Raw genomic sequence first — 25,359 nt, 5'->3', positions numbered from 1 at the left:
ATGCAGCCTCATTCTAAAGGGGCCAGGATAGATGTGTCCATAAACGAATGTTATGATGGGTCTTATGTTGGGAATCCGCAAGATATACACAGCCAACCCGGCTTCGCCTTTAGCCGCAACGGTCCTGTCAAGAGAACAGCTGTCACTCACATTCTAGTCTGCAGGTAAGAACCTTTGGATGGATAGAGGGATGGATTGATGGATAGTGCTTGGTTCATTTGTGGTCAGATTAACAAAAGGAATGTGTTTATCAGGCCCAAACGTACTAAACCAAGCCTGTCGGAGTTTCTGGAGTCGGAGGACGGGGAACCAGAACAGCAGAGGACATATGTGAGCGGCCACAACCGTCTCTACTTCCACAGTGACAGCTGCATGCCTCTCCGACCACAAGAGATGGAGATGGACAGTGAGGATGAGAGGGACCCCGAGTGGCTCAGGGAGAAGACCACCACGGTGAGAGCACCTTTTATGCATTATCTCCAGTATGGATGGTTTCTAACCATTTGGAAACAGTAACCGGTGCTGCATTAGGGTTGTGTAGGCAGTGTATTCTGCAGCCTTGTGAAGGGCTTTGAAAATGGTTGATTTGTCATCCACAGCAAATTGAGGAGTTCACGGACGTGAACGAGGGAGAGAAAGAAGTGATGAAACTATGGAATCTCCATGTGATGAAAAATGGGTATGTGTTTTTGTTTTTCATTAGTTTTTTCTTTGTTTCTTTGAAAAACATGACATAACATGGACAGTCACACTTTTTCTAATACCCCATCTGCAAATATTGATCTGCAAGTATTGAACTCAGTTTCATAATGATTCCCAGCCCGACCAAACTGTTTACAGCTACGGAGATGCCCTCATAATCATTGTTTTATTAGTTCTGTTAATTTTGAAGAGATTCATTTATAACGTCAGCAATTATGCTTTGGGAAACAACCTTTAAATAGACTATATATCCAAATATTTGTGGACACCCGTTCTAATGGTTGCATTCAGCTACATTAAGTGGCACCTGTTGCTGTAGAAAAGAAGTACTGCCAATAGAATAGGACTCTCAGGAGCAGATCAACATCATGACCCTATTGGCTCCATGCTGCTAATGCCAGGCGTGGGCTAGAGGGGTATAAAGCCCCCCAGCATCAAGCTGTGGAGCAGTGGAGGACCTGTGTTCTCTGGAATGATGGTGGTGGAGCTCCATCCAGTACTTTTGGGATGAGTTGGGGAGTTGGGGATGATGAGGTGGGATGGTGATCACCATCATCCAACATCCTGCCTCATTAACACTCTTTTTGCTGAATGCCATCAAGTCCTCACAGCAATGCTTTGAAATATTAGAAAAATAGTATTAATTCCTTTGATTTAAGAAGAAGCAGTAAATGAGCCGGTGTCCCTATAGTGTATATCTATTGTCTCCATCCCCCTCTTGACAATCCACTGTTAGACTGTGACTGAACGGACATTTTCACCTGCTGCACACACACGGTTTATCAGACACAACTGATGTACCCCCCCCCCCCCCCCCCCCCCACAGGTTTATAGCTGATAACCAGATGAACCAGGCCATCATGCTGTTTGTGGAGAACTGCGGCCCGCACATCGCACGCAGGAACCTGTGCCGCAACTTCTTGCTGCACCTGGTCAGCATGCATGACTTCAACTTGGTCACCACAGCAACCATTGATCGAGCAATGACACGCCTGCGGGAGATCCAGGCCGAAGTCCCGGAGGTGGAGGAAGGGCATGAGGGTGCAGACGCTGCCTGCAATGGCCATGCTGTCTTATCAGGGTTCACTCTTCATGGCAAACGCACCAAGAGCACCGTCTCAGACTGATCACCTGCCTGACTCGAGAGCTCAGGCTGTACACTCCTGCTAGACTCAAGAGCTTTGAAATCAACTCTGTGGTGCTTCAAGAGGTCACCAAAACACTGCTGGATGTCTGGAAGTGACCAAAACTCTGCTGTGCTTCTAGAGTTCACCAAAACTCTGCTGTGCTTCTAGAGTTCACCAAAACTTGAATTTACAGAAACTGGTTCTGCAGTGGATTTTGAAACCCTCTTGGTGCATCAGAGTTCCTTTGATAATCTAGAATTCAGAGAATCTTAATATTACAGAATGCACAAAAACTGCTGCAGAACCCACCAAAACATCGTTGTGTTGTTGAACGTACAGAATCTCTCTGTGTTCTAGAGTGCACAGAAACTGTCTTGATGTTCTAGAACGTAGAGAAACCATCTTTGTGTTCTAGAACATACAGAAATTCTTGGTGTTCTAAAGCGCACAGAACCTGTCACAATGTTCTAGAATGTACAGAAACCATCATTGTGTTCTAGAACGTACAGAAATTATTGGTGTTCTAGAACGAACAGAAATGGTCTTGATGTTCTAGAATGTACAGAAGTTATTGGTGTTCTAGAACGTACAGAAATTATTGGTGTTCTAGAACGAACAGAAATGGTCTTGATGTTCTAGAATGTACAGAAGTTATTGGTGTTCTAGAACGTACAGAAATGGTCTTAATGTTCTAGAATGTACAGAAATTATTGGTCTAGAATGTACAGAAACTGTCTTGGTGTTCTAGAACGTAGAGAAACCATCTTTGTGTTCTAGAACATACAGAAATTCTTGGTGTTTTAAAGTGCACAGAACCTGTCACAATGTTCTAGAATGTACAGAAACCATCTTTGTGTTCTAGAATGCACAGAAACTGTCTTGATGTTCTAGAATGTACAGAAATTATTGGTGTTCTAGAACGGACAGAAATGGTCTTCATGTTCTAGAATGTACAGAAATTATTGGTGTTCTAGAATGCACAGAAACTGTCTTGGTGTTCTAGAATGCACAGAAACTCACAACGCTCTAGAACGTACAGACACCGTCTTTGTGTTCTAGAACATACAGAAACCATCATGGCGTTCAGTGATGCATAGAAACCATCTTGGCGTTCAAGAGTGAGTAGAAACTGTCTCGATGTTCTACAGTGTGCAGGAACTTGGTGTTCTAGACAGCACAGAAGCCATTTTGGTGTTCTAGAATGTGTAGAAACCGTTTTGGTGTTCTCAAATGCACATGAAATACCTTGGTGTTTCATAGAAGCTGCCTAGGTGTGAGAGTTTACAGGAGCACCGACTGAGGCTGGGAGCTGTAGAGCCAGAGCGGAGGTGATTTCGGCGGAGGCTTGGTCTGGTCTCGGACTCAGGCAGACGCCTTGTTTTTAGGACTGACGGCATTTTTGACTGATGCTGCCTTTCTTGTTTTTATAACACACAGCGAGCCGTTGTGGTTTCTCTCTTTTAGACGTAATTCGGCCGAGGGCTCCCTGGTTTTTCACCTCAGCAGCCACTGCTCTACTCTGCCCTCACAATCATGGCTCGAACCCATTTGTCTACTAGTAGTTTCTTGAGTGCTTTGCGCCGTTGCGCGAGTTCCTGTAGAATGGGAATACGGTTAGTCTTGATTGTTTGTCTGCATTTAATCATTTCTGTCACAGTTGGTCATTTCTTTCAGTGCTCTTTTAGCACATTAGCCCTCGCTTCAGTAGCTGATGGCTCCGGAAGCTTAACGGTGGACAGTGTTTTTCTTTTGTGCATCAGACTTTATCATGAGAGGGTCCTGTATGTGTTTTGATTGGCCCATAATGTTTTTTTAGAGCTGTAATCGATGTGCAGTGCAGTTGTTTTTGGAGAACTGCAGTCGATCACCCCCAACAACTGACCCGTCAATGCTTCCATATCCCTACATGCGGAGTGTTACGACTTTCCTATTCGGCACCTTTCCTGCGTTGATCTGAGCATTATTAATGAATCAGCAATATTATACATGTGTTCAGTGAGAGCTGTTTCTTCAAGCTTGTGATTTCTGTCCCTTGTATTTTGTTGAATACGGGGTAAAGCCGCACTTCTTTTAAACATGTTTTTTGAAACAACGTTGGACTGCTTTTGGAAATGAACGAATGAATGAATGGATGGATGGATGAGTGAATGGATGGATGAACGAAAAGAGGGACCATTGCAAACCCCCTCCAGAGAATTTCTTCAAGACACAAGTGAACCCAAGAATACAATACGTTTACCAAACTGGAAATCTCATCGAGACTGAACCAGTGTACAAAGACTATGGTAAACCTGTCATAGCATACGAAATGCCAAAGTATACACCGACCTCCCCCCTCCTTATCTTTCAATATACAGTGTATATTTTGATTTGTTCACTTTGTAACATTGCATAGGTTTCCCTGTAACATGAAAATATATGACAAATTAAAATCTTGACTAATTTAGTGAAAATGATTCTCTGCTTTCAGTGAGAAGAGTCTGCCCTGGAATTTGTTTCTGATTCATTTTAATTTGAACACAATATTTCAGTGTATGGAAATTAGGGATGCACCGATACCCCTTTTTCCTTTCCGATACTGATACCAGATTTTCAGGTATCTGCCCATACCGAGACCAACTCTGACTTAAATACCTGATAGGTGGCTATAAATCCTCATACTCCTTAAAAGAACAGCATGTACTGGTTGAGTAGCTGCACATTTGAAAAGTTTCAGAGCTATGAAATAATAAAAATCACCACAATGTAGTTAACAAGTACGGAAGCATAATCTGGCTAAGCTCGACCAAACAGCTTTTATTTAGTGTTTAAAATTCACATTTCATTACATGACCACGCCTCTATGTGGAAAGTGTGTGGTCTTAAAACAAGCTGCTTAAACTTTTGGTTTTAGAACCAAAAAACATATAATATAATTGCACATGATATTGTTACACTGAGGGACCTCTGTTCCCTGAGCATGTGTGGAGTTTAGGCGTGTGTGTATGAGTCTGACGGCAGCAGGAAGGAAGGACCTGTGATACCCCTCCTTCACACACCTGGGGTGAAGCAGCCTGTCAGTGAAGGAGCTGCCCTGTGCTGAGTCTCATGCATGGGGTGGGAGCTGTTCTCCAGCATGGATTTCAGCTTGGCTTTCATCCTCCTGCCTCCCACCACCTGCACTGGGTCTAAGAAGCTTCCCAGGACAGAGCCGGACGGCCCTCTTTATGAGTTTGCTTCACACAACTGCTTAACATTAAATTGATCTCATGTGCAAGTAATGTGCAGCAGTGAGAGGGTTTTACAGCAGAAGCTCCAGATCTCATCAGAACAGATAAAGCAGCTTCTCATTCTGAAGAAAGAAAGTAGTGAGATCTTGTCGGTGAGCTAGTCTGAAGAACAGAGCTCGGTTCCTCCAGGGTTCTCCTGGACGCCCCCCAGTCCAGCCAGCACAGCGTGGAGGATGTGTTCAACTCCATCAGCAGCAGCAGCAGCAGCAGCAGCTCACCTGATTTACCATCATTCAGCCCTGATTTACCACCAAACCAGGTGTTGATCTGAGGAGAACTCTAAATAATACTAGACTCCATGAGAGAGGAGAACTTTGGAGATGCTCTAATGATGAACACAGTGATGGAGAACCACCACCACTCTCTGTAGGAGTGATATTACTAGTGTTTATTCTATCAGTGATTTTTCTGATTAATACTGATAAGCAGCTTTACACTGATTCTCACAGGGGGCTAAAACTTTTGCACAGTTCTGTAAATATTGAATAATAATAATAATAATAATAATAATAATAATAAAAAAGCAAAAAATAAAAGGTCTGCTGGGTGAGGAGCCTCAGGGGAGGTGGAGGGGAGCTCATGAGCTCGTGGGGTTTAGACTCAAAGGCGATGAGTGGTGGAGCGCTACGTCATTCCTTTCTCGCGTTCTGATTGGCCGCTGAAGTGTGAGCTCATTTTGGCGCGGAAGGAGGAACAGAGCAACACGGATGCTTTAGAAAGGTGAGATATTGATATCGACGTGTGGATTTATCTGATTATTGCTCTCTAATTCAGCTCGATTGGGCGCAGATTAAGGAGATCTACTACAAGATCAACACGGGTTAGTGACGTAGCGCTTATATGATGTAAGATTTGGACACGAATCAAAGTTGGACACAAAAAAAAAAGAAAAGGAAAATAAGCTTCCAGGTAAGAAAACAAACAAACAAACAAAAATCAGCTCATAAATGAAATAATATAAATCGTAATAAAATTGATGTGTTTTTCTGTATCTCGATTAGCAGCAGCGTTTCTGTGGTAAATTAGTTGTTTTTCAGCTGATTGCTGTAATAATCTAAAAATAAAATAAATAAAATAATGGGTTTAACAACAGATTAACATTTGTTTAATATACAGCTTCTCAAAGTGTAAATATGCAAATACGAGGGGCGTGGGATGAAGATTTAGCACCCAATAGCAGCTCATGAATCCCAATATACTCTCAATATACTTCAATATATAATGTATAATTCCACCTATCAATAATTAAGGAATTTATATGATTATTAATTCCAGGTAGGGCTGGGCGATATGGTGAAAACATTATATCACAATATTTTAAGGCATTTTCACAATACACAATATTCATCATGATAGACGCAGAGACGTACTAGATACTCTCCCGTAGTGACGTTTACTCAAAATGAGCTGCAGTCCATCCAGTTAAACCAGACTAATTACACTGTTTGTAAGAAAATGTGCAGTTGGCCAGTCTTCTTTAAGCACTGACCATATCCTCAATATGCTCAGAAAAGCATGTTGTGTATCCCGATAAAATATTAAAATAAAAGATTGGCACATGGCCCAGCTCTAGTTCAGGTGGGCCTGGGCTCTGAGCGGGTTTGTACATGCTTTGTTACTGGGACCCAGCTGGGATTCCCAAATGGGCCCATCTAGGCCCCAGGTGAGGCCCATGTTTAACCTCTTCTGGCCCCATCTCTGACCTTCATATGTGGAGCCAACGTGGAACACAGGGACGAACCCATGGCTAACCCTACAGGCCTCATATGGACAGGTCAGCTGGGTAGGCAGCGCTGAATGGGGATGTAAGTAAAAATGTCAAATAAATGATGTAAAATAAATTTAAAAATACAAGAAAGGAGTTTCTGATAAAGTGGCCAGGCTAGTCAGTGTAGGTATAGCTTATTTTGGATGCAGTCCAGTCTGACTCACATGTTTATATTTTAACCACAGGCTCTGTGCATAACCTGGGACAGTGAGGAGAAGGAGGAGGAGGAGGAGGATGCTGGTGGTGCTGTTTGGGACGAGCCAGCTACCACCAACGTCCTGCAGATGTCTCTGTTTAAGGAGAAATTACCTTCATGCAGGTCTGCTTGCATCACTGCCGCTGTCACCTGTGAGGAGATCCAGGAAAAGAGCAGCAAGGTCCAGGCAAAGGTCAACAGACTGAAACGACCGAAGAAGACCACAGGGGCAGAAACTACAACTGTAAAGGAGAGCCAAGGGGGGGCTCCAAGGGAGGACAGTGGTCTCTCATCTCCGAAACGAAGTGACCCTAACGTGAAGGCGGTGAAAGCTAAGCTCACGCAGCTGAACGAGGCAAGCTCCTGTTTGAGCACTGCTGACCCAGAGCCAGATATAATTGACCTTTGTGGAGATGGAGAAACACCTTTGCTCAAAAGGAGCCATGAGCAGGTTTCCATGGTTACTGATGGACAGGTGAAGGAACGCTGTGATCGCAGTGATTCATCACAAGCCATGAAGACTGGTACTGACATGACCAGAACTGATGAACATGATTTCCAGACATTTTTACACACATTCCCTCAGACTGCGACCCCCACAGCTTCTCACTGCCACTCCTTCAGATCACTGACCCCCTCGAAGAGCCTCAGAGAGATGGTGAGCGTTAGTCAATCTCTTTAAAACCTTAAGTAAAGTATTATTACCCATAAATATCACTTCACCTCTCCCAGGTTTCACTCTGTGTTGGACTGCAGAACCTTAGCTACCAGATTCCTCCACTATCTAGAACCTCCCCATCACATGATGCAACCAGAGAAGTAGGAGGATGAAGGCTAGCATGGTTCTTCTCCAAGACATGTGAAGTAAACTGCTGCTGGGTGGAGAGGGAGGACCTCTCTAGAAAGAGAGGTCTCCCAGAAATGCACAGCTGTGGCATCACTGGGGATCAAAACTGCAACCCCCTTCTGATGGCCGAGCCAACACTTAGACAGTTGCGCCACCCAGGGCCCCAAAAGCTTGTTTGTATTTGGAGGAAAACTGCTGAGGCATGAATATTTGTGACGCTATTGGCTCTCAATTTTCTCATTTCCTGAAACCTGCCTGGTGTTTAAACCTACTTTGGGCCCAAAGAGCTTCAGACAGAAAAGGGAGGTGTTCCAGACAGTCTGGTGTTTTTGTTGTTCTCTGCTCTCGTGTCTGATCTGCTTTTCCCTCCAGAGGTCAGGCTGGAGGGCGGAGTACTCCGCTAACACCCGTGAGAAGTTGCTGGAGCAGATTCAGGTCCAGAACCAGCGCTTCGCAGTCCAGCGATTCTTCTCACTTCTGCTGAAACAACGGATCCAGTCTGGAGAGGGTTTAACCAGCTTTGGTGAGAGATCAGACACACAGATCAGACACTTTCTGTTGGTCCAATCATCATGCAGTTTCCACGCAGTTGTGTCCAATCCGAGCTGGTGTTGTGTGTATGATTTCAGCCCCCCCCGGTGCTCCAGTCTCTGGAAAGAGGAAACAGGACGCAGAAGCTCTCCATGACCATGATGACCAGCCCCTGAAACGGCAGTGCTGGAGCGCAGAGCTGAGCGGAGGCGGAGTGTGTGTGAACACACACACTCCTCACAGCGCCCACAGTAAAGCCTCCAGCAGGAGCAGGCTGAGCGTGAGCCGGAGGAGGAAACAGCAGAACACGCCTCCGTCTGCCGTCCTGCAGCCGGATCAGAGTGCGCGCCCTGCAGGAGACACTGCAGCGCTGAGGGTGGAGGAGGACGTGCTGTGGACGGAGATATATCAGCCTCAGCATTCCAGCGGAGTCATCGGGAACTCGGCCTCAGTGAGGAAACTGCACAGGTGTGTGTGTGTGACCTTTTGTGTTCATTTGCAGCGTTTCCACCTAATTAAGGGTGGAACTACAAGTGCTGCTCCACCTCTCACACACTGCACTGCATCCAGTTAAAGGGGCAGTTCAGTAAAGAATCTGACTCTCATGACTGATCTCTGACCCCTGATTCAGTCCATCAGCCAAGACACGTTTGGTGTCCAGCGTGAGCTTCTTCAGTTTACAACAGGAGGTGCTATAGGCTAACGCTGCTAACAAACACTGAACGTGGATTGTCACCAAGATCAGCTTCGTAAAGACACGCCCATTTATTATTTGTTTATTTATAGTTATTCTAAAGTTAGCTTCTCTTACTGCTCAGATAAACAGATTTACTGATTATAATAAACAAAAATATTAAAATAAACCTTAAATTGAGTTTCTTTTAAATCGACACTGGTCTAAATACTTCTTCAGAAAGTCATTCAATAAGTTGTTTAGGCTTCGGTATCTAATTTTCGTTAAATTCTGAGTGAAATTATTACAAAATAATAATCTGCTTGTTGCCGTTGGTAACAGCTGGCTGAAGGAGTGGAGGATGCGAGCAGATGTGGAGGAGAGACGAAGGAGACGAGAGGAGCGGCGCAGGATGCAGGAGGAGAACAGCGGTGACAGTTTTAATGGCTGAATTAATTCATTTCTTTTGACAGAAATAATAATACTAATAAATAAACAACATTTAGATTAAAATACAATCTAAACAACCATACAACATATGATTAAAAAAGATTATAGAACTCTACAATATAATATAATAATTAAAAACCACATTAAATAAGCATTAATATATTTATTTTTGTATATTTTGTCCCCTAATTTAGCAAATGTCCTGTTAGCTCAGTGGTTTAAGACCGTGTCTGTGTCCGCTGTCATGCTCAGCCCCCCTGTACCCCTCCTGCCCACAGGAGAGTCCTGGGACTGTGGTGATTTTGAGGGGGAGTCGTTGATGGTGGAGAGAGAGGCGGAGCTGTGTAACACTGTGCTGATTGGGGGACCTGCTGGGGTGGGCAAGACTGCAGCTGTGTACGCCTGCGCTCAGGAGCTGGGATATAAGGTATATAGACAAAAGTATTGGGACACCTGCTCATTCACTGTTTCTTTTGAAATCAAGGGGATTTTGCTGGAGTAACTGTCTCTACTGTCCAGAGACGAAGACTTTCTACTAGATTTTGGAGGAGGAGCATTGCTGTGAGAATTTGATTGCATTCAGCAACAAGAGCATTAGTGAGGCCAGGATGTTGGATGATGATCACCACACCCCCTCATCCTAAAAGTACTGGATGGAGCTCCACCATCCATCATTCCAGAGAACACAGTTCCTCCACTGCTCCACAGCTCCTCAATGCTGGGGGGTTTTATACCCCTCTAGCCCACGCCTGGCATTAGGCATGGTGCATGTGTGTGCATTTGCACATCTGTGTTAGAATAGCTGAATGCATTCATTAGAATGGGTGTCCACAAATATTTGGACATATTGTGTATATCTGTAGTGTGTGAGATACTGTTATTACTGGCCTTATTCATCATCAGTGCTGTTCCCAACCCCTCCTTTTATCTCTCTGTCTGTCTGTCTGCAGGTATTTGAGGTGAATAGCTCGTCTCTGCGTAGTGGTCAGCTTGTTCTCTCTCAGCTAAGAGAAGCCACTCAGTCTCACCAGGTGGGGGCGCTGCAGACCAAAGCCCTGAATCCCCAAAACAGCCTCAGTACCAACACAGTCAGACTACTGGCTCCTACAGCAGCTCCTGCAGCAGGCTTTAGTGAGTTCACTGCAGCCCACCATCCCAGAAAAACACATTTCCCCCACTGTAGTGGAGAGAAACGGTTTGTTTACTGTTTCAGTCCAGACAGCCAATCAGAACAGAGCTCATTTACAAGCATTAGTGTTAAAGTTACATAGTAAGAAAAAGAGCCTGTTTGTAAAAATATGCTAATATCATACAGTGAGTGAATCAGTAAGTCCTTTAAGCTGTTTACTGAATTAATAAATCCATTTCATGAATATTAATAGGGTAAAGGGGGTGGAGGTACATATTAGACTCTTTGAGCTGAGCTACTTCCATTGGCTGATGGTTTGTTGAAGTAAACACTTCTTATCTCAGGAGAAGAAGCTTCCAGGAGAGCCGTGTCTTCGTCCAGGAAAAGCTCCCGGAACGTTTCCAGAAAGAAAAGCTCTGCTCCAACCGTAACCATCAAGCACTTCTTTAAGAGAACCGACAGGCCTGTGAAGACGAGCACTGATCTTCACCAGGACCACCAAGGTATGTCTGTCTCGCAGGGTAGATCAATGTCTGTGGGATACTGAGGCAGATCTTCCACTTCCACTACTAATACCCAACGTAGTCCAACTGGGGTCTGACCGATACAACAGTTTACAGCAATACTGATTTTAAGGGGCTAAAAATTACAGTAAATGATATTTTTAATATTAAAATGATATTGATTGTTTAAGCTGAATTATTGTTTTTTTAAATATGTTTATCTGTCAAATCCTAATTTTGAGTGAGACTCATTCCTCATTTGGTCACATGGTTTGATTTCTGCAGCTTCTGATTCAGTCAAACCTGAAGTTCTTACTGAGGGGGACTCTAAAGCTGACGGCTCCAGTGAGGAACACCTACAGAACACTGAAGACCCTCCGTTAGACAGAAGGAACAGGACACCTCCCATCTCTCTCATACTGTTTGAGGAGGTAAAGAAAAACATCACCAGCACATAATAATAATAATAATAATAATAATAATATCATAAGAATAGCAATAATAATAAAATAATAATAGCACTAATAATAATAATAATAATAATAATAATAATAATAATAATAATAATAATATGATGATAATAATAATAGCAATAATGATAAGATAATAATAATAGCAATAATAAAAAGATAAGATTTATAATGATTTATTATTACTGTGTTCACGATTTAATAATTATTCTATAAATTTATAAATTGACGTACTTCCTTTTATGCAATTTTATGCATTTATTTATTTATAATTGTATTATTATTAACCCCCCAACCACCACACACACACACACACACACACATTTATACAAATGGAATTAAACTTTATTATATAATAGTTATGTCATTTAGTTACCATTTGAAACTGGTTTTAAGGTTTTATTTTTTTAAGTAATTATTATTATTATTATTATTATTAATAATAAAAATAATATGAAATATCTAATCATTCCTGTTTACTTATGGTGATATTATTATGGTGATATTAAATTACATCCAGTATAATCAATAATTAATATGCTATAATCAGTGACAGAAATAGAACCATCTAATCATTCATATGGTTCTTTTCCTGTCACTTATTACAGCATATTGACTATTGATCACCATATGTTAAACATTGCTACATATAGAACCATAATCCTTACTAAAGAACCCTTTGAAGACCTGACCCACTTCCTGTCTGCAGGTTGACATCATCTTCAGTGAAGATGTGGGCTTTCTCACCGCCATTAAGACCCTAATGACCACCAGTAAGAGGCCCATTATTCTGACCACGAATGGTGAGGTCCACCTTCCTCAGGTTGCTTATATACAGCTGTTGGTGTTCTGTTGGTAACTCTGAGCGATTGCTGTTTCACAGATGCTTTCTTCAGTAGAACCTTTAATGGTCACTTTGAGAAGATCAGTTTCAAAACTCCTCCACTGGTAAGTGCTGGACAACACACACACACACACACACACACACACATACACACACACACACTGCTGTGCCGCAACAGTCTCAGCTAAAACACTCTGTATAGCTTCAGCATGAGTGGGCGGGGCTTAGAGGTATGCTGTAGGTAAGTCGTCAGTTTCTTCCACCACAAAAAAAAAATAGTTCCATTAACTGTGCTTGATGTGAGTGATGTGCTTCTCTGAAAGGAAACCACCAGAAGTTACCTGCAGTGTGTGTGTGTGGTGGAGAGTGTGTGGCCACACCCAGAGGACATCAGCCTTCTGCTGGGGCAGTGTAAAGGGGACGTGAGGAGGAGCGTGTTGGAGCTGGAGCTGTGGGCTCGCAGCGGAGGAGGAAGCACGAGCAGACACACTCGGAACAAAGCCCTGAAGGTGAGCGAGATCTAAGTAGAACACAACACCACCTTCAGACCCAGCCTTCAGCTGGAGAACATAAACACAGGCTGTATCTTGTGCTGCAGTGTAGCTCCTGGGCTGAGCTGGAAAGCAGAGGGTGTGTGGATGTCTTGGTGGAGAACTGGAGGATGGGAGGCAGCCTCTTCTACTCAAACCTGGAGCTTCTCTTCGCTCCACCCTTCAGAACGTCTGAGAATGTAGATAAGAGCATGCTTCAGGCAGGAGGCACCCAGTTGGAGAAGAAGCTGGAGGGAGATGAGGCCTCATCCAGCTCGGTTCTGAAGGAGCCGAGAACGGGAAAGCTTTCAAGACTGAGAGGGAGGAAACCTGCAGCTGCAGATGAGCTGAAAACAACACGTAGCTCTTCCTCAAAGTATGGTAGCGTCTCATTGGATGGATTCAAAGGACCCGCATCTCCTGCAACAAGGATAGACCAATCAGAAGGCGCCTCGGCTGAAGAGGGCTCGTCTAAGCTCATGTCTTGCTGTCTGGACTCACTGGCCCAGTTTTTCGACACCATGTCTTTCCTGGACTCCTGTCTTTACAAGCAGCATCTGCAGGTACGGACAGTTTGCTGTTGTTGTCATTACTACGATAAATGACATCACAGTGAGCTGTGAGCTGTGTGTGTGTGTGTGTGTGTGTGTGTGCGTGTGGCCTAGAACTGCCTTTTTACACTGTGTCAGAATGTATGTGGACACCCATGGAGCAGATCAACATCATGACCCTATTGGCTCCATGCTGCCCACCAGGCGTGGGCTAGAGGGGTATAAAGACCCCCCAGCATTGAGGAGCTGTGGAGCAGTGGAGGAACTGTGTTTTCTGGAATGATGGTGGTGGAGGAGCTCCATCCAGTACTTTTGAATGGGATGAGTTTGGGACACTCTCGTCACTGAATGCAATCAAATCCTCACAGCAATGCTCCTCCTCTAAAATCTAGTAGACAGTCTTCTTCTCTGGAAAGTAGGTAGAGTAGAGTTGATACCCTTGATTTCAGAAGAAACAGTGAATGAGCAGGTGTCCTAATACTTCTGTCCATATAGTGGACAAAATTATTGAGACACCCACACATTATGTCTACAGGAGCTTTTACAGCATCCCAGTCTAACCCCATAGGCATTATTAATCTGGAGCTGCCCCCCTTTAACAGCAGCTCTACCAGCAGCAGCAGGTCTGGAGCTCTGCTGCAGTTACTGAGTCAGTTGGAGGCTTTTCTGCACTCTGCTCTGAGCTCAGCACTCGGCCCTGACCCCGCTCTGTAACTTTACGTGGTCGGACACTTTTTGTCCACGTCAGAGGTTTTTAATCATCTGTATTTGCAGGTTCCCGGACAGTGCCGGCCCGGTCCGCTGGGATGGATGGGAGCCCACCTGAGCGACAGTTTAGTGGATGAACTGAGAGAGGAGGATGTGAACACACACTTGGAGAGCTGTTATGAGGTCCTGTCTGTTTTGGAGGGTCTGGGGTTCCACCAGTGTAGAGCACAACTGTCTGAGGCTCGAAGAACAGCGGAGAAACTGAAGGAGGGGATTGGGGGAGAGAGATTTACCCAACTGATGGACAGACTCCTCATTTCTGAATCGCAGAATAAACCCTGTGAACGCAGGTGTGTGTGTGTGTGTGTGTGTGTGTGTGTGTGTGTGTGTGTGTGTGTGTGTGTGTTAACGGAGTTGGCACAGATTTGCTGTAATCTGTATTCTTTCAGATCTGTTGATGGATTAAAGTGGTTTGCTTGTTTGTTCCAGTCGTGTCCAGACGAGCAGGAGAGAGGTCCTAAACAAACTGCTGTCCAGTAAAGCGTTCTGTTGTCATGGTAACAAGAGGGCGGTTGCTGTGGACTACCTGCCTGCCCTTCGCTTCATGTGCAGAACAGAAAGCACGAAGCCGCTAAACCGATCAAGGTGATTACAGTATCGATACTGGAGAAATGCACCAGTCACAAAGTGCCGATTCAGCAGCATCCAGGTCATTTGTTTGGCTTATGCTCAATGAGGTACACTATATGGACAGAAGTATTGGGACACCTGCTTATTCATTCTTCACTTTACTCCAATTTCTGTCGGAATAACTGTCCACTGTCCAGAGAAGAAGACTTTCTACTAGATTTTGGAGCAGGAGCATTGCTGTGAGGATTTGATTGCATTCAGCCACAAGAGCGTTAGTGAGGTCAGGATATTAGATGGATAATCACCTGCCCAAGAGCACCACCATCATTCCAGAGAACACAGTTCTGCTGGGGGGCTTTAGGCAGCATGGAGCCAATAGAGTCATGATGTTGATCTGCTCCAGAGAGTCCTATTCTATTGGCAGTACTTCTTCTCTACAGGGACTAGACAAGCTGTTTGTCTGTGTGCATTTGCACATCTGTGTCAGCAGTGGGTGCAACCATTAGAAGAGGGATGACAGATTCTATAGATCTGAATGGATAAAGGGCTGCAGCTGCTCTACAGTGATTTTGCTTGATTTATTGATTATATTATTATTGTTCATGATAAATGTTTGTGGTCCTGTTTCTCATTTGCAGATTTCTAGCCTACCTCAGCCACATTCGCCTGCCCCTCCCCAAGAGCGTTCTCCAACTGCTAGCCTTGGATCTATGTTGACTTGGGTTCTCCTGACCCTCTCCTGATGGCACTGAATAAATATTTATACCTTTCTAGAGTCAGCTGTGTGTTGTTAGATATTTTGCTTTCTATAATCAGTTTCTTGCTGATTAATACCAAGATAAAACCAGTAGTTTATGGAATCCCACACTGAGGAAGACGATACCTCTGAGGTGTAAGTGTTTGGGAAAGTTCAAGTTTATTATGGAACATGCTGGGACAGTCGTCCGTCCTAAATTACAGGACGTTGTGTACATCCATACACACCCATGGGATTTTTGCAGAGTGGACAGAACTTTCTTCCTGCAAAAACACCAGAGGAAAAAAACCCTGAAACACGGTTACTGACGAATTGGCTAATCAATTTGCTCAGTTTTATCAATCTGGCCACTATTATTACTTTCAACACATAACACTTAACAACCATTCTGCACTTTCTAACCTGCCCCATGTGGATCATATAAATGCTATAGACTTCATAATTCAAGAGTAGGTGCGCTGTCTAATGCTCAATAATGTTGATATGACCCAAACGCTCATTCTAACAGATTGTAATACACTACATGAAGCGTAGGGGGCGCTGTCTAATGCTCTAGAGTGCATTACAGTCTGTGTGTGAGTGTGTGGATCATATGAACATTATAGAGCGCCCCCTACACTTCCTGTAGTGTATTACAGTCTGTCAGAATGAGCGTGTGGATCATATGAGCATTATAGAGCATTATAGAGCGCCCCCTACGCATTCTGTAGTGTATTACAGTCTGTCAGAATGAGCGTGTGGATCATATGAGCATTATAGAGCTCCCCCTACGCTTCCTGTAGTGTATTACAGTCTGTCAAAATGAGCGTGTGGATCATATGAACATTACAGAGCATTACAGCCAATCAAGGACTTCTGAAGGCAGTTCTGAGCTGAAACCAAAGTCTGCAGTTAGGCACCTTCACGCACCTGTCCATCTGTCCTTCAGTCTCTGAGCAGTTCATAGAAAGCCACGGCCTGCAGCAGCGCGTCACACAGCTCCTCCCCTGTGTTCCTGCTGCTCATCTGGAACACTCCCTGATACCTCACCAGCAGCTCACTGGGAAACCTCACCCGCGGAGACTTCTCCGTCACCGAACGAGTCATCATCTGCATGACTGTCTGGGCGCTGCTTGTCCGGCTTGTGGCCACCATCAGGCCGAAGTGCCGACCCACTGTTTGGCGCGTCATGTTTAAAACCTTGGGGCCGGAGTCTGGCGTTTTCGGGGCACTGAGCAGAGCGAACAGCATGGCCTCCACCGTCCGCAAGTGGGCAATAATCGGGAAGAGATTCACGTTCTGGAAGGAACCAACCGGCTTCTCCACCACATACAGGTCAGCAGCAGGCAGGTTCGACACCACCGCCGAAACCTGAGGTGGAAAAGCGTACAAGATGATTACCCAGCATTCAGTGCAATAATATCTCACATACAGTAATGTTCAAAAGTTTGGATTCACAGCTTATTATAATAATTTATTCTACATATAATATTCTTATTTATGAATATAGGTTCTGTATTATGATAGCAATAATCATTCTTGCTATTATTAGTAGTAATAGTAGTAGTTAGGGCTAGGCAATATGGTAAAACTTATATTGATATTGATAGATAGACGTTTTTCACGATTAAGATCCTCTCTCATACTGAATACAGTGATTTTATTCAGACACTTCATCTAATTAAGCCAGTCTAATTACACTGTTAGTAATGAAACCTGCAGCTGATCAGTGTTTATTAACACTAACAGTCTCCTCCATATGATTAGAAAAGCATATTATGTATCACCATAACAACATTTATCACAATACGATAAAATATCGCCATGTCGCCCAGCTCTAGTAGTAGTAGTATTGTTGTTATTATTTAATAACTTATTAAAGTAGTTCCAGACTACTTCAACTAATAAGCAAGACATATTTTGGCACAAAATAATAGTGTTATACACTCTTAAAATGAAGGTGCTTTTTTGTGTTTACAAAAATATATGTTTATGGAACCAAAAACTTCTACAGCATCACTCAAAGACCTTTATTAATTAATTAATTAATTATAATAAAGATTAATACTAAAATGTGTTTAATTTAAGGATTTTTAAAGAACAAGCAGTAACATGCAGAAATGTTGATTAAATGTTAACAGGTGTTTATTTTTTAAATAGTCGACTATTCTGAAAAATAAATCTTGATTAAAAATTCTTGATGTTTTATTTTTGTATTTAACATATTTATTACAATCATTAAACACCCTTTTCTCCAACTGAGAAACCTCCAGCATTACAGCTTTTTTTTTTACTAAATACTTGAAAGCTGTAAAGTCATCTTTTACATTTCTCCATCTCCAACAACAGCTTTTATTATTCCTGAAAACACTGATTTCAAACTTCTAACAGTAAAAAAAAAACGATTCCAAACTATTGACTGTGTTATCAGCTGTGCTCTAAGCCCAACCACAGAACCAAGATCTTACATCTTCCAGATAACTGGACGCAAAGTACGACCCATTCAAGAAACTCTGGCACTGCTGCTGCTGCCAGGCGAGAACGTTCATCTTCTGGTCCATGTGTGTCCATGCTATGCTGTTAATGCCGGCCACGATGGAGACGATATCAGCGGCCGCCTGTAAAGAGAGGAGAACAGAGGAGAACTGAAACTGTTTCCATGGAATGGTTTTAGTGAAGCTCGTTTCAGGATGTTTTCTATGTCCTCTATTAGAAACAGGACGAGTGTTAAAGGAGCGCTCCAGTGTTTTTCACCTGATCTCCACCTGCTGTCCATTCCCACTGACAGTCAGTGTGAGATGTTCTGCACCGGCTACTTCTACTGTAGTGGCGTTTTGTGTTTATTCAGGGGGCTTTTAAGGGAAATGTGTGAAAATCGAGAGAAAGAACCTTCTGTGCTTTAACAGCATCACAATACTGCAGCTTTACAGCACATAACACAGTACATGAGCTGCAAACGATCTATAGGCAGAAGAACAGGAATGCACTGATGAATAATGATGAGGTAGAACTCAGAGAATACAAAAGGTCAAAATTTGAGTTTTAGAATTTAATAAAAGATAATACAAAAACAAAAAACATGTAAATCACAGCTCTGAATAAAAAGTCAGACTTAATTGCACAGTTTTGAGCCCAAATCTGACTCGAATGTATGATTTTTTTTTAAATCTGCAAATGCATAATTGTACAGCACATTACCACAAAAAATACAGCAACTATATTAATACTTTTCTTTTACATTCCCTCTTTATTTTACTTATTTATCTGTTTCTTATATTATTTTTAGTAAGTTATTTAGTTTGTTTAATCCGGTATTTTATTACTGTTTTCTGCTCGTTTTAGTCTTAAGTCTTATTTTGTATTTTTCTGACGTTTTAATGCTTTATGTTTTATCTTTTATTACTTTTTTCAAACCCTGTTCTTTAGACACGCTCGTCTACACTCAAAAAGTGGGCCACCCTGAGTGCAGTTCCAGGGTTAAATAAAGGTTGTTATATTACTATTTACAGCTACATATCAATATCAATGAAAACCATAATATACCGTGTTCAAACCAATTAAATGTTAATGATTAATATCTACATTTATGGAAATGTAATTCTCCTAGACATGTAGGAGAATGTGCCTACATATATGGTACTGATATATTATTAGGTTGCCATACTCCCTTAATCAGTTGGACAGAGTCGTGCCGTTTCCTCACCTCTAAATGTGTCTTGGTCACTACTGGTTTGATGTAATTTGCAAACTGGAGTTTCTGCTTCCTCTTCCCTTTCTGCTCTTTGGGGTTCAGGATGGAGTTGAAGACGATGACCGCGCTCTTGTGCTTCAGCATCGGCACGTTTGCCACACTCTCCAGATCTTTAAAGGGTCCGTTCCTGGTCCTGTACTCTATTATACTGTTCAGTTTTTGCCCTCTGAGCAGCTTGACCCCAGCCAGGTCGATCTCTGACCCAGTGTTGAGGAGCTTCAGGATAGTCGCCTGCTGTTCGGGGGTGTAGAAGGAGTCCAGCGGTCTGGTTTGATTTGGCAACGCCAAATCGCAGGCTGGCATTTGAACCGCGTGGTGACAGCATGTGCAGAAATGGGGGCGGAGCTTCAGGTGAGGGTGTAGACCTGAGTAACCTACAGAACACAGACTAGGTTTATTAAAAAATTAAATATTCATTACATGCAAATTGGGTTAACTACTGCAAATCATCTTTAATAACGTGTAAGTTGTTTGTGCATGTGTTATAACTCAATTTAATAAATGTTTACATTTAAGCAACTTTTAAAGTAGCTATATTTATAGCATATCTGTAGTTGTTCTACAGGAAGGCAGAGGCGGGTTTGTAATTAGAGTATTATACAGCACTACACAGACTTTAAAAGTATTTAAAGTACAGTATTAGTACTGTTGCTGCCTTGGGGAACAGAATACACAATTTAGATAATTCTTATGAACTAGTATAATAAGTTGATCAACTAGTAAAGTATACTATACTATACTATAAGCTGATCTAGTATAGTAACATTTGAGTAATAATAAAAATAATAATAATAATAATAATAATAAATATTTAAATCAGGTCTGGGTGTTTGATATCTACTGTATTTTAGTATTTTACTGTTTAAATACGTGTTTATATATATATATATTTTTTTTTTTTTTTTTTTTTTTTTTTTAGAGATTTGTGATTAGACACAGAAAACAATAATAATTTTTATATTCAATTTTAATATTTAATATCATATTTTCTGAAAATATAATTTCTGAAGAAATTGTGTTTAATTGAAATTTAATTTATTTGGATTCACATGAACCTTTTGGCACATCTGTGCTAGGTGGCTAATGCTAACGCACCTGCGAGTTTAACCTTCTGTATCTTTCAATCACTTCCTGAAACAACAGCGAGCAAACCGGACTTTACCTCTGAGAAGAAGAGAAGGCAGAACCCGCGCAGAGATCAACATTATGGATCATCTGATCAAAGCAAAGCTTAAACATCTGAAGCTAAAGCTAACCCCCCATAGCCTGTCCTCTACCGCTTTCCAATTCCCACTCGGTCGGGAACCGCGGGCTGTGTGTAATTGGTTCCGGTTGGGAACGGTTCCTCCTCCACGATGAAGCAAAAGCAGCTCCGGTTCTTTCGCTTTCGGTTCTTAGAAGCTCTGGATAAGGTCCTCCATCATGTCCACAGTTTACGAGGACATAGTGAAGCTCGTGGCCAACAACCTGAAGTGCTCCATTTGTTTTGAGCTGTTTTCCGAGCCGGTCACTTTGTACTGCGGCCACAACTACTGTCTGAGCTGCATCCAGAGGCACCTGGCCAGCGGCAAGAGAAACTGCCCGCAGTGCAGGCGACAGCTGCCGGCCAAACCCCACCTGAGGAAGAACGTCACTCTCTGCACCATTCTGGACCTACAGGAGGCTGGAGGTCGTGAGATGTGGAACCACGTGGTCACACGGACAGACCAGTGCTTCAGTGACCGCCGGTCAGAGAAGATGACAGAGGTGAGGCTCACAGACAGTGCTGAGATCTTCCACCCGTACAGACAGACAACTTTCCTTCCATTTTCTTGCCTCCACCTATTTCCAACTTTCCTTCCTTCTGTCCATCTGTCCATCCAGCCAGCCTTCATTTCTTCATCCAGCCATCCAGGCTTCTTTAAATCCATCCATCCAGGCTTCTTTGCTTCTGTACATCCATCCATCCATCCAGGCTTCTGTACATCCATCCATCCATACATCCATCCATCCAGGCTTCTTTGCTTCTGTACATCCATCCATCCATCCAGGCTTCTGTACATCCATCCATCCATACATCCATCCATCCAGGCTTCTTTGCTTCTGTACATCCATCCATCCATCCAGGCTTCTGTACATCCATCCATCCATCCATCCATCCATCCATCCATCCAGGCTTCTTTGCTTCTATACATCCACCCATCCATCCATCCAGTCTTCTTTGCATCCATCCATCCATCCATACATCCATCCATCCATACATCCATCCATCCAGGCTTCTTTGCTTCTATACATCCATCCATCCATCCAGGCTTCTGTACATCCATCCATCCATACATCCATCCATCCAGGCTTCTTTGCTTCTATACATCCATCCATCCAGGCTTCTGTACATCCATCCATCCAGGCTTCTTTGCTTCTATACATCCATCCATCCATCCAGGCTTCTATCCATCCATTCATCCAGGCTTCTTTGCTTCTATACATCCACCCATCCATCCATCCAGTCTTCTTTGCATCCATCCATCCATCCATACATCCAGTCTTCTTTGCTTCTATACATCCATCCATCCATCCATCCAGTCTTTGCTTCTATACATCCATCCATCCACCCACCCATCCATCCATCCATACATCCAGTCTTCTTTGCATCCATCCATCCATCCATACATCCAGTCTTCTTTGCTTCTATACATCCATCCATACATCCAGTCTTCTTTGCTTCTATACATCCACCCATCCAGTCTTCTTTGCTTCTATACATCTATCCAATCATCCATCCACCCATCCAGTCTTCTTTGCTTCTATACATCCATCCATCCAGGCTTCTATCCATCCATCCATCCAGGCTTCTTTGCTTCTATCCATCCATCCATCCATCCAGTCTTTTCTGCTTCCATACATCCACCCATTCATCCAGTCTTCTTTGCTTCTATACATCCATCCATCTATCCATCAAATCATCCACCCAGTCTTCCCTGCCTTCATCTATCCATACATGCGCCCATTCTTTCAGTCTTCCATCCATCCATCCTTCTGTCTACCCATTCATTTACTTCTTTCTTCTTGCCTCCATCTGTTTCTTCTTCAGTCTATATTTTCATGCATTCCTTCCTTTCCTCATCCAAATATTATTGCAGCATCAATCCAGTCCTTCCTCAGATCAGCAGTCTGAAGGAGCTACAAAAGAGGAGTTTCTAATAAAGTGGCCAGTGAGTGTGTGTTGTTTTTTTCAGGACGTTCTAGTGAGAAGACTGGAGTTCTTGAAACTAGAGATCAGAAGGCTGGAAACACTCCAAGCTGGACTGAACTCTGGCCTCCAGGTAGGAGATCAGACAGAGGGCTGTTTATATGCTTTAGGTTTAGAGCAGAGAACAGTGGGTTTAACGGAGCTCTGTTCTGCGTCACGCAGGATGGTTCCTTCTCTGCCAGAGAGAACGTCAGCACCGCTGAAGGTTTCCGCTCATCGCCGGACAGGGAAGGAGGAAGCGGGTGTGCTGACAGCAGTTTACCCAGCCTGCCCTCAGAACCAGAGAACGGCCTGAACGGCCTTTCATACATAGAACCGGTAATGTAATTTACACCCACCATAACAGCCATAACATTAACACCACTGGTGTTAATGATCTGGTTCCACTTTGACAAGAACCAAACTGTGATGTTCTAGACGACATGACATGGGTGGGCAGAACATCCCCAAAACATCAGGCAGGTCTTGTGGGGTGTTCCTGTGAGGTTCCTGTGTATTTGCAGTAGCTAGTACCTGATCCAGTCATCTAGCCATTACAGATGGTGTCAGATGTGGCTCAGCCAATCAGAGTTTAGCACCAGAACTTCGTAGGTTATAATCCTTATGATCTGTTGTTGTTGTTGTTGTTGTGATCTGTCCTTCAGCCTGAAGGTACCCTGCCTGATCCAGACAGTCGTAGACAGGAGGTCAGAGAGGCTCTGGCTGGTCTGAGTGAAACCTGGGGTGCCTCAGACTCTGCAGCAGTGGCACCGAACTGCAGCCAACCTGCAGGTAAACCTCTATCTACGGGCACGTTTAGATGTGTGTGATAGGCTACATGGAGCTGGAGGAGCATTGCTGTGAGGATTTGATTGCATTCTGCGACAAGAACATTAGTGAGTTCAGGATGTTGTTTGTTGATCATGGAGCTCCACCACCATCAGTCCAGAGAACACAGTTCCTCCACAGCTCAATGCTGGGGGGCTTTATACCCCTCCTCTAGCCCACGCCTGGCATTAGGGAGCATAGTGCCAATAGGGTCATGATGTTGATCTGCTCCAGAGAGTCCTATTCTACTGGCAGTACTTCTTCTCTACAGGGGCTAGACAAGCTATGTGTGTATGTGTGTGCATTTGCACGTCTGTGCATCAGCATGAGCTACAGTGTCTTACTATACACCAGCAAGGTGGGGATACAAGGGAGGGTTTTCCGATAAAGTGGCCAGGGAGTTTCTTTGTATTGAGGTACCCTTTTAATGGAGAGCCTGTGTGTAGGGTGAGCGTTCTCTAACAGTACCTCCAGCTACCACTAGATGTCACTCGGTACCTGTGTGTAGGCCTTCACCTGTGCACTGAACAGGTAAATGAAGGGATAATCAGCAGATTTTATTAATTAAACAGCGTCTAGGGAAACTAAATAAATATATATGTGCAGTCACCACAGTCTTAATTAGCAGTGTGTACGTTTAGCGTGTACGCTAGCCCTGCAGCTAACTCCAGTGCTGAAACTACATCTGGCTACATCTTCACTACATCTGGGGTCATCACATCTCGTTTTGTCCCACAGAGTTTGCTGTGCTGTCCTTCTCGCCCACTCTGGGAAACAGGCGTTTAGCGTTCGTCCCAGAGAGCCGGAGGCTGATGGTAAGCTCGTCTCGCTCGCAGGTGAACCTGAACAGTCGCTTCGGCGCCTGCCAGTGGATGGCGGATCAGGAGTTTTCCGCAGGGAGGCACTACTGGGACGTCGATGTGTCACGGTGCTCCGGCTGGGCCGCCGGGGTGGCGCATCCCGACTTAGGCCGTAACGAAAAGCTGGGCCGGGGCCCCTCGTCCTGGTGCATTGAGCGGAGCAGCCGGCGCCTGAGCGCCTGGCACAACAGCACAGAGACCCTAGTCAAACAGGACTGCCCCGACAGGGTCAGGGTTCTGCTGGACATGGACAGCAGCTGTCTGTCCTTCTGGAGCCTGATGGATGGACAGGTGGAGCTGTACAGCGTGCAGGCAGGTTTCCGTGGCCCGGTCAGGCCTGTGTTCTGGCTGTTCGGGACGCAGCAGGGAAACGCTCTGACCTTTCCTGCAAAAGTCTCCAAACAAGGGAGCTGAGAGTGAGACTGGATTTGTGGGCTTTGCACCCTAATGAACACTATTTAGCCCAGTTTCCTTTACTAATGAAGAGCTAATTTACAAGACTTTGACCTGGTAATGTTTTAGAAATGATCTCTTTGGAAGGGCACAGACCCCTGCTGTAAATCATGGGTAAATAAATCCTTTAAAGCCAAGTGTATCAAACTGATTGAGTGTTTTTTTAATGTCTGTGTGATAAATAATGAATAAATTAAATAATTATAAATAATGTGTAAATAACAAAATTATTTTTATAGTTATAGTTATAAAATATTATGTATTATATAAAACAAATTAAATACATAATATTTAATGAAAGAAATAAGAAAATAAAATCAGATGCAGGGTTTTTGCCCCCCTGGTGGATTATCAGTGCACTGCACGCACCAAAAAAAATACATACAGGTAAAGTTAGAAATTTTAAAGGCAACTCAGGGTATAACGGGTTAAATTATTGTTTTCTTCATATATTTATTTGTATAGGTTGTTTTTTAGCATCAGCTGTGAGCAGTAAATTCCTCATGAAGCCAAAAAAATACAAAATAAAAGTACTATATGGAACAATATAATTGCTGAGTTTGATGGATTAGCTGGTGTATCATCGTAACACCAG

The 25,359-nt window shown here is 43.4% G+C and overlaps 4 protein-coding genes across 6 annotated transcripts; 3 read left to right on the top strand and 1 right to left on the bottom strand.

Moving 5' to 3' along the window:
• suz12b (SUZ12 polycomb repressive complex 2 subunit b) lies at positions 1-4,282 on the top strand. Its single transcript, XM_072682837.1, has 4 exons — positions 1-164; positions 255-453; positions 600-679; positions 1,529-4,282. Exons 1-4 carry the CDS (start codon positions 1-3, stop codon positions 1,827-1,829), a joined length of 744 nt encoding a protein of 247 aa, XP_072538938.1. The 3' UTR covers positions 1,830-4,282.
• Positions 3,985-15,697, top strand: atad5b (ATPase family AAA domain containing 5b). The gene is made up of 17 exons (XM_072682834.1): positions 3,985-4,114; positions 5,787-5,818; positions 7,052-7,720; positions 8,282-8,432; positions 8,539-8,908; positions 9,456-9,544; positions 9,758-9,990; positions 10,514-10,694; positions 11,037-11,195; positions 11,481-11,626; positions 12,375-12,468; positions 12,549-12,613; positions 12,833-13,018; positions 13,108-13,602; positions 14,365-14,648; positions 14,788-14,943; positions 15,567-15,697. Exons 1-17 carry the CDS (start codon positions 3,985-3,987, stop codon positions 15,643-15,645), a joined length of 3,519 nt encoding a protein of 1,172 aa, XP_072538935.1. The 3' UTR covers positions 15,646-15,697.
• Positions 12,525-20,913, bottom strand: tefm (transcription elongation factor, mitochondrial). Of its 3 annotated transcripts, none has more exons than XM_072683319.1 (5): positions 20,578-20,913; positions 19,368-19,789; positions 18,133-18,282; positions 16,595-17,035; positions 12,525-13,459 (listed from the first exon to the last, which is right to left on the bottom strand). In XM_072683319.1, exons 1-4 carry the CDS (start codon positions 20,618-20,620, stop codon positions 16,610-16,612), a joined length of 1,041 nt encoding a protein of 346 aa, XP_072539420.1. In that variant the 5' UTR covers positions 20,621-20,913; the 3' UTR covers positions 12,525-13,459; positions 16,595-16,609. The 3 variants fall into 3 exon arrangements, with proteins under 3 accessions (XP_072539420.1, XP_072539418.1, XP_072539419.1); XM_072683318.1 differs by lacking the exon at positions 12,525-13,459 and adding an exon at positions 15,804-15,948; XM_072683317.1 differs by lacking the exon at positions 12,525-13,459 and having other exon boundaries at positions 15,801-17,035.
• On the top strand, positions 20,763-24,891 carry rnf135 (ring finger protein 135). The gene is made up of 5 exons (XM_072683316.1): positions 20,763-21,161; positions 22,631-22,717; positions 22,807-22,962; positions 23,289-23,415; positions 24,190-24,891. Exons 1-5 carry the CDS (start codon positions 20,838-20,840, stop codon positions 24,723-24,725), a joined length of 1,230 nt encoding a protein of 409 aa, XP_072539417.1. The 5' UTR covers positions 20,763-20,837; the 3' UTR covers positions 24,726-24,891.
• The last annotated feature ends 468 nt before the right edge of the window (positions 24,892-25,359 follow it).

This window comes from Salminus brasiliensis, chromosome 7 (genome assembly GCF_030463535.1).
Source record: "Salminus brasiliensis chromosome 7, fSalBra1.hap2, whole genome shotgun sequence".
In the NCBI taxonomy this organism is placed as follows: domain Eukaryota; kingdom Metazoa; phylum Chordata; class Actinopteri; order Characiformes; family Bryconidae; genus Salminus; species Salminus brasiliensis.
Note: the sequence above shows the minus strand (reverse complement) of the source record. Positions and strands in the feature narration are given on the sequence as shown.

Coding starts and splice junctions, on each gene's coding strand:
- suz12b (XM_072682837.1), top strand. CDS start 1: ATGCAGCCTCATTCTAAAGGGGCCAGGATAGATGTGTCCATAAACGAA. Junction 454..599: donor TCAGGGAGAAGACCACCACG/GTGAGAGCACCT, acceptor TGTCATCCACAG/CAAATTGAGGAGTTCACGGA. Junction 680..1,528: donor CTCCATGTGATGAAAAATGG/GTATGTGTTTTT, acceptor CCCCCCCCACAG/GTTTATAGCTGATAACCAGA.
- atad5b (XM_072682834.1), top strand. CDS start 3,985: ATGAACGAAAAGAGGGACCATTGCAAACCCCCTCCAGAGAATTTCTTC. Junction 12,469..12,548: donor CATTATTCTGACCACGAATG/GTGAGGTCCACC, acceptor GCTGTTTCACAG/ATGCTTTCTTCAGTAGAACC. Junction 13,603..14,364: donor TTTACAAGCAGCATCTGCAG/GTACGGACAGTT, acceptor CTGTATTTGCAG/GTTCCCGGACAGTGCCGGCC.
- tefm (XM_072683319.1), bottom strand. CDS start 20,620: ATGTTGATCTCTGCGCGGGTTCTGCCTTCTCTTCTTCTCAGAG. Junction 19,790..20,577: donor GCCTTCTCTTCTTCTCAGAG/GTAAAGTCCGGT, acceptor TGTGTTCTGTAG/GTTACTCAGGTCTACACCCT. Junction 17,036..18,132: donor CGTCCAGTTATCTGGAAGAT/GTAAGATCTTGG, acceptor TTTCCACCTCAG/GTTTCGGCGGTGGTGTCGAA.
- rnf135 (XM_072683316.1), top strand. CDS start 20,838: ATGTCCACAGTTTACGAGGACATAGTGAAGCTCGTGGCCAACAACCTG. Junction 22,718..22,806: donor GACTGAACTCTGGCCTCCAG/GTAGGAGATCAG, acceptor TGCGTCACGCAG/GATGGTTCCTTCTCTGCCAG. Junction 22,963..23,288: donor GCCTTTCATACATAGAACCG/GTAATGTAATTT, acceptor TCTGTCCTTCAG/CCTGAAGGTACCCTGCCTGA.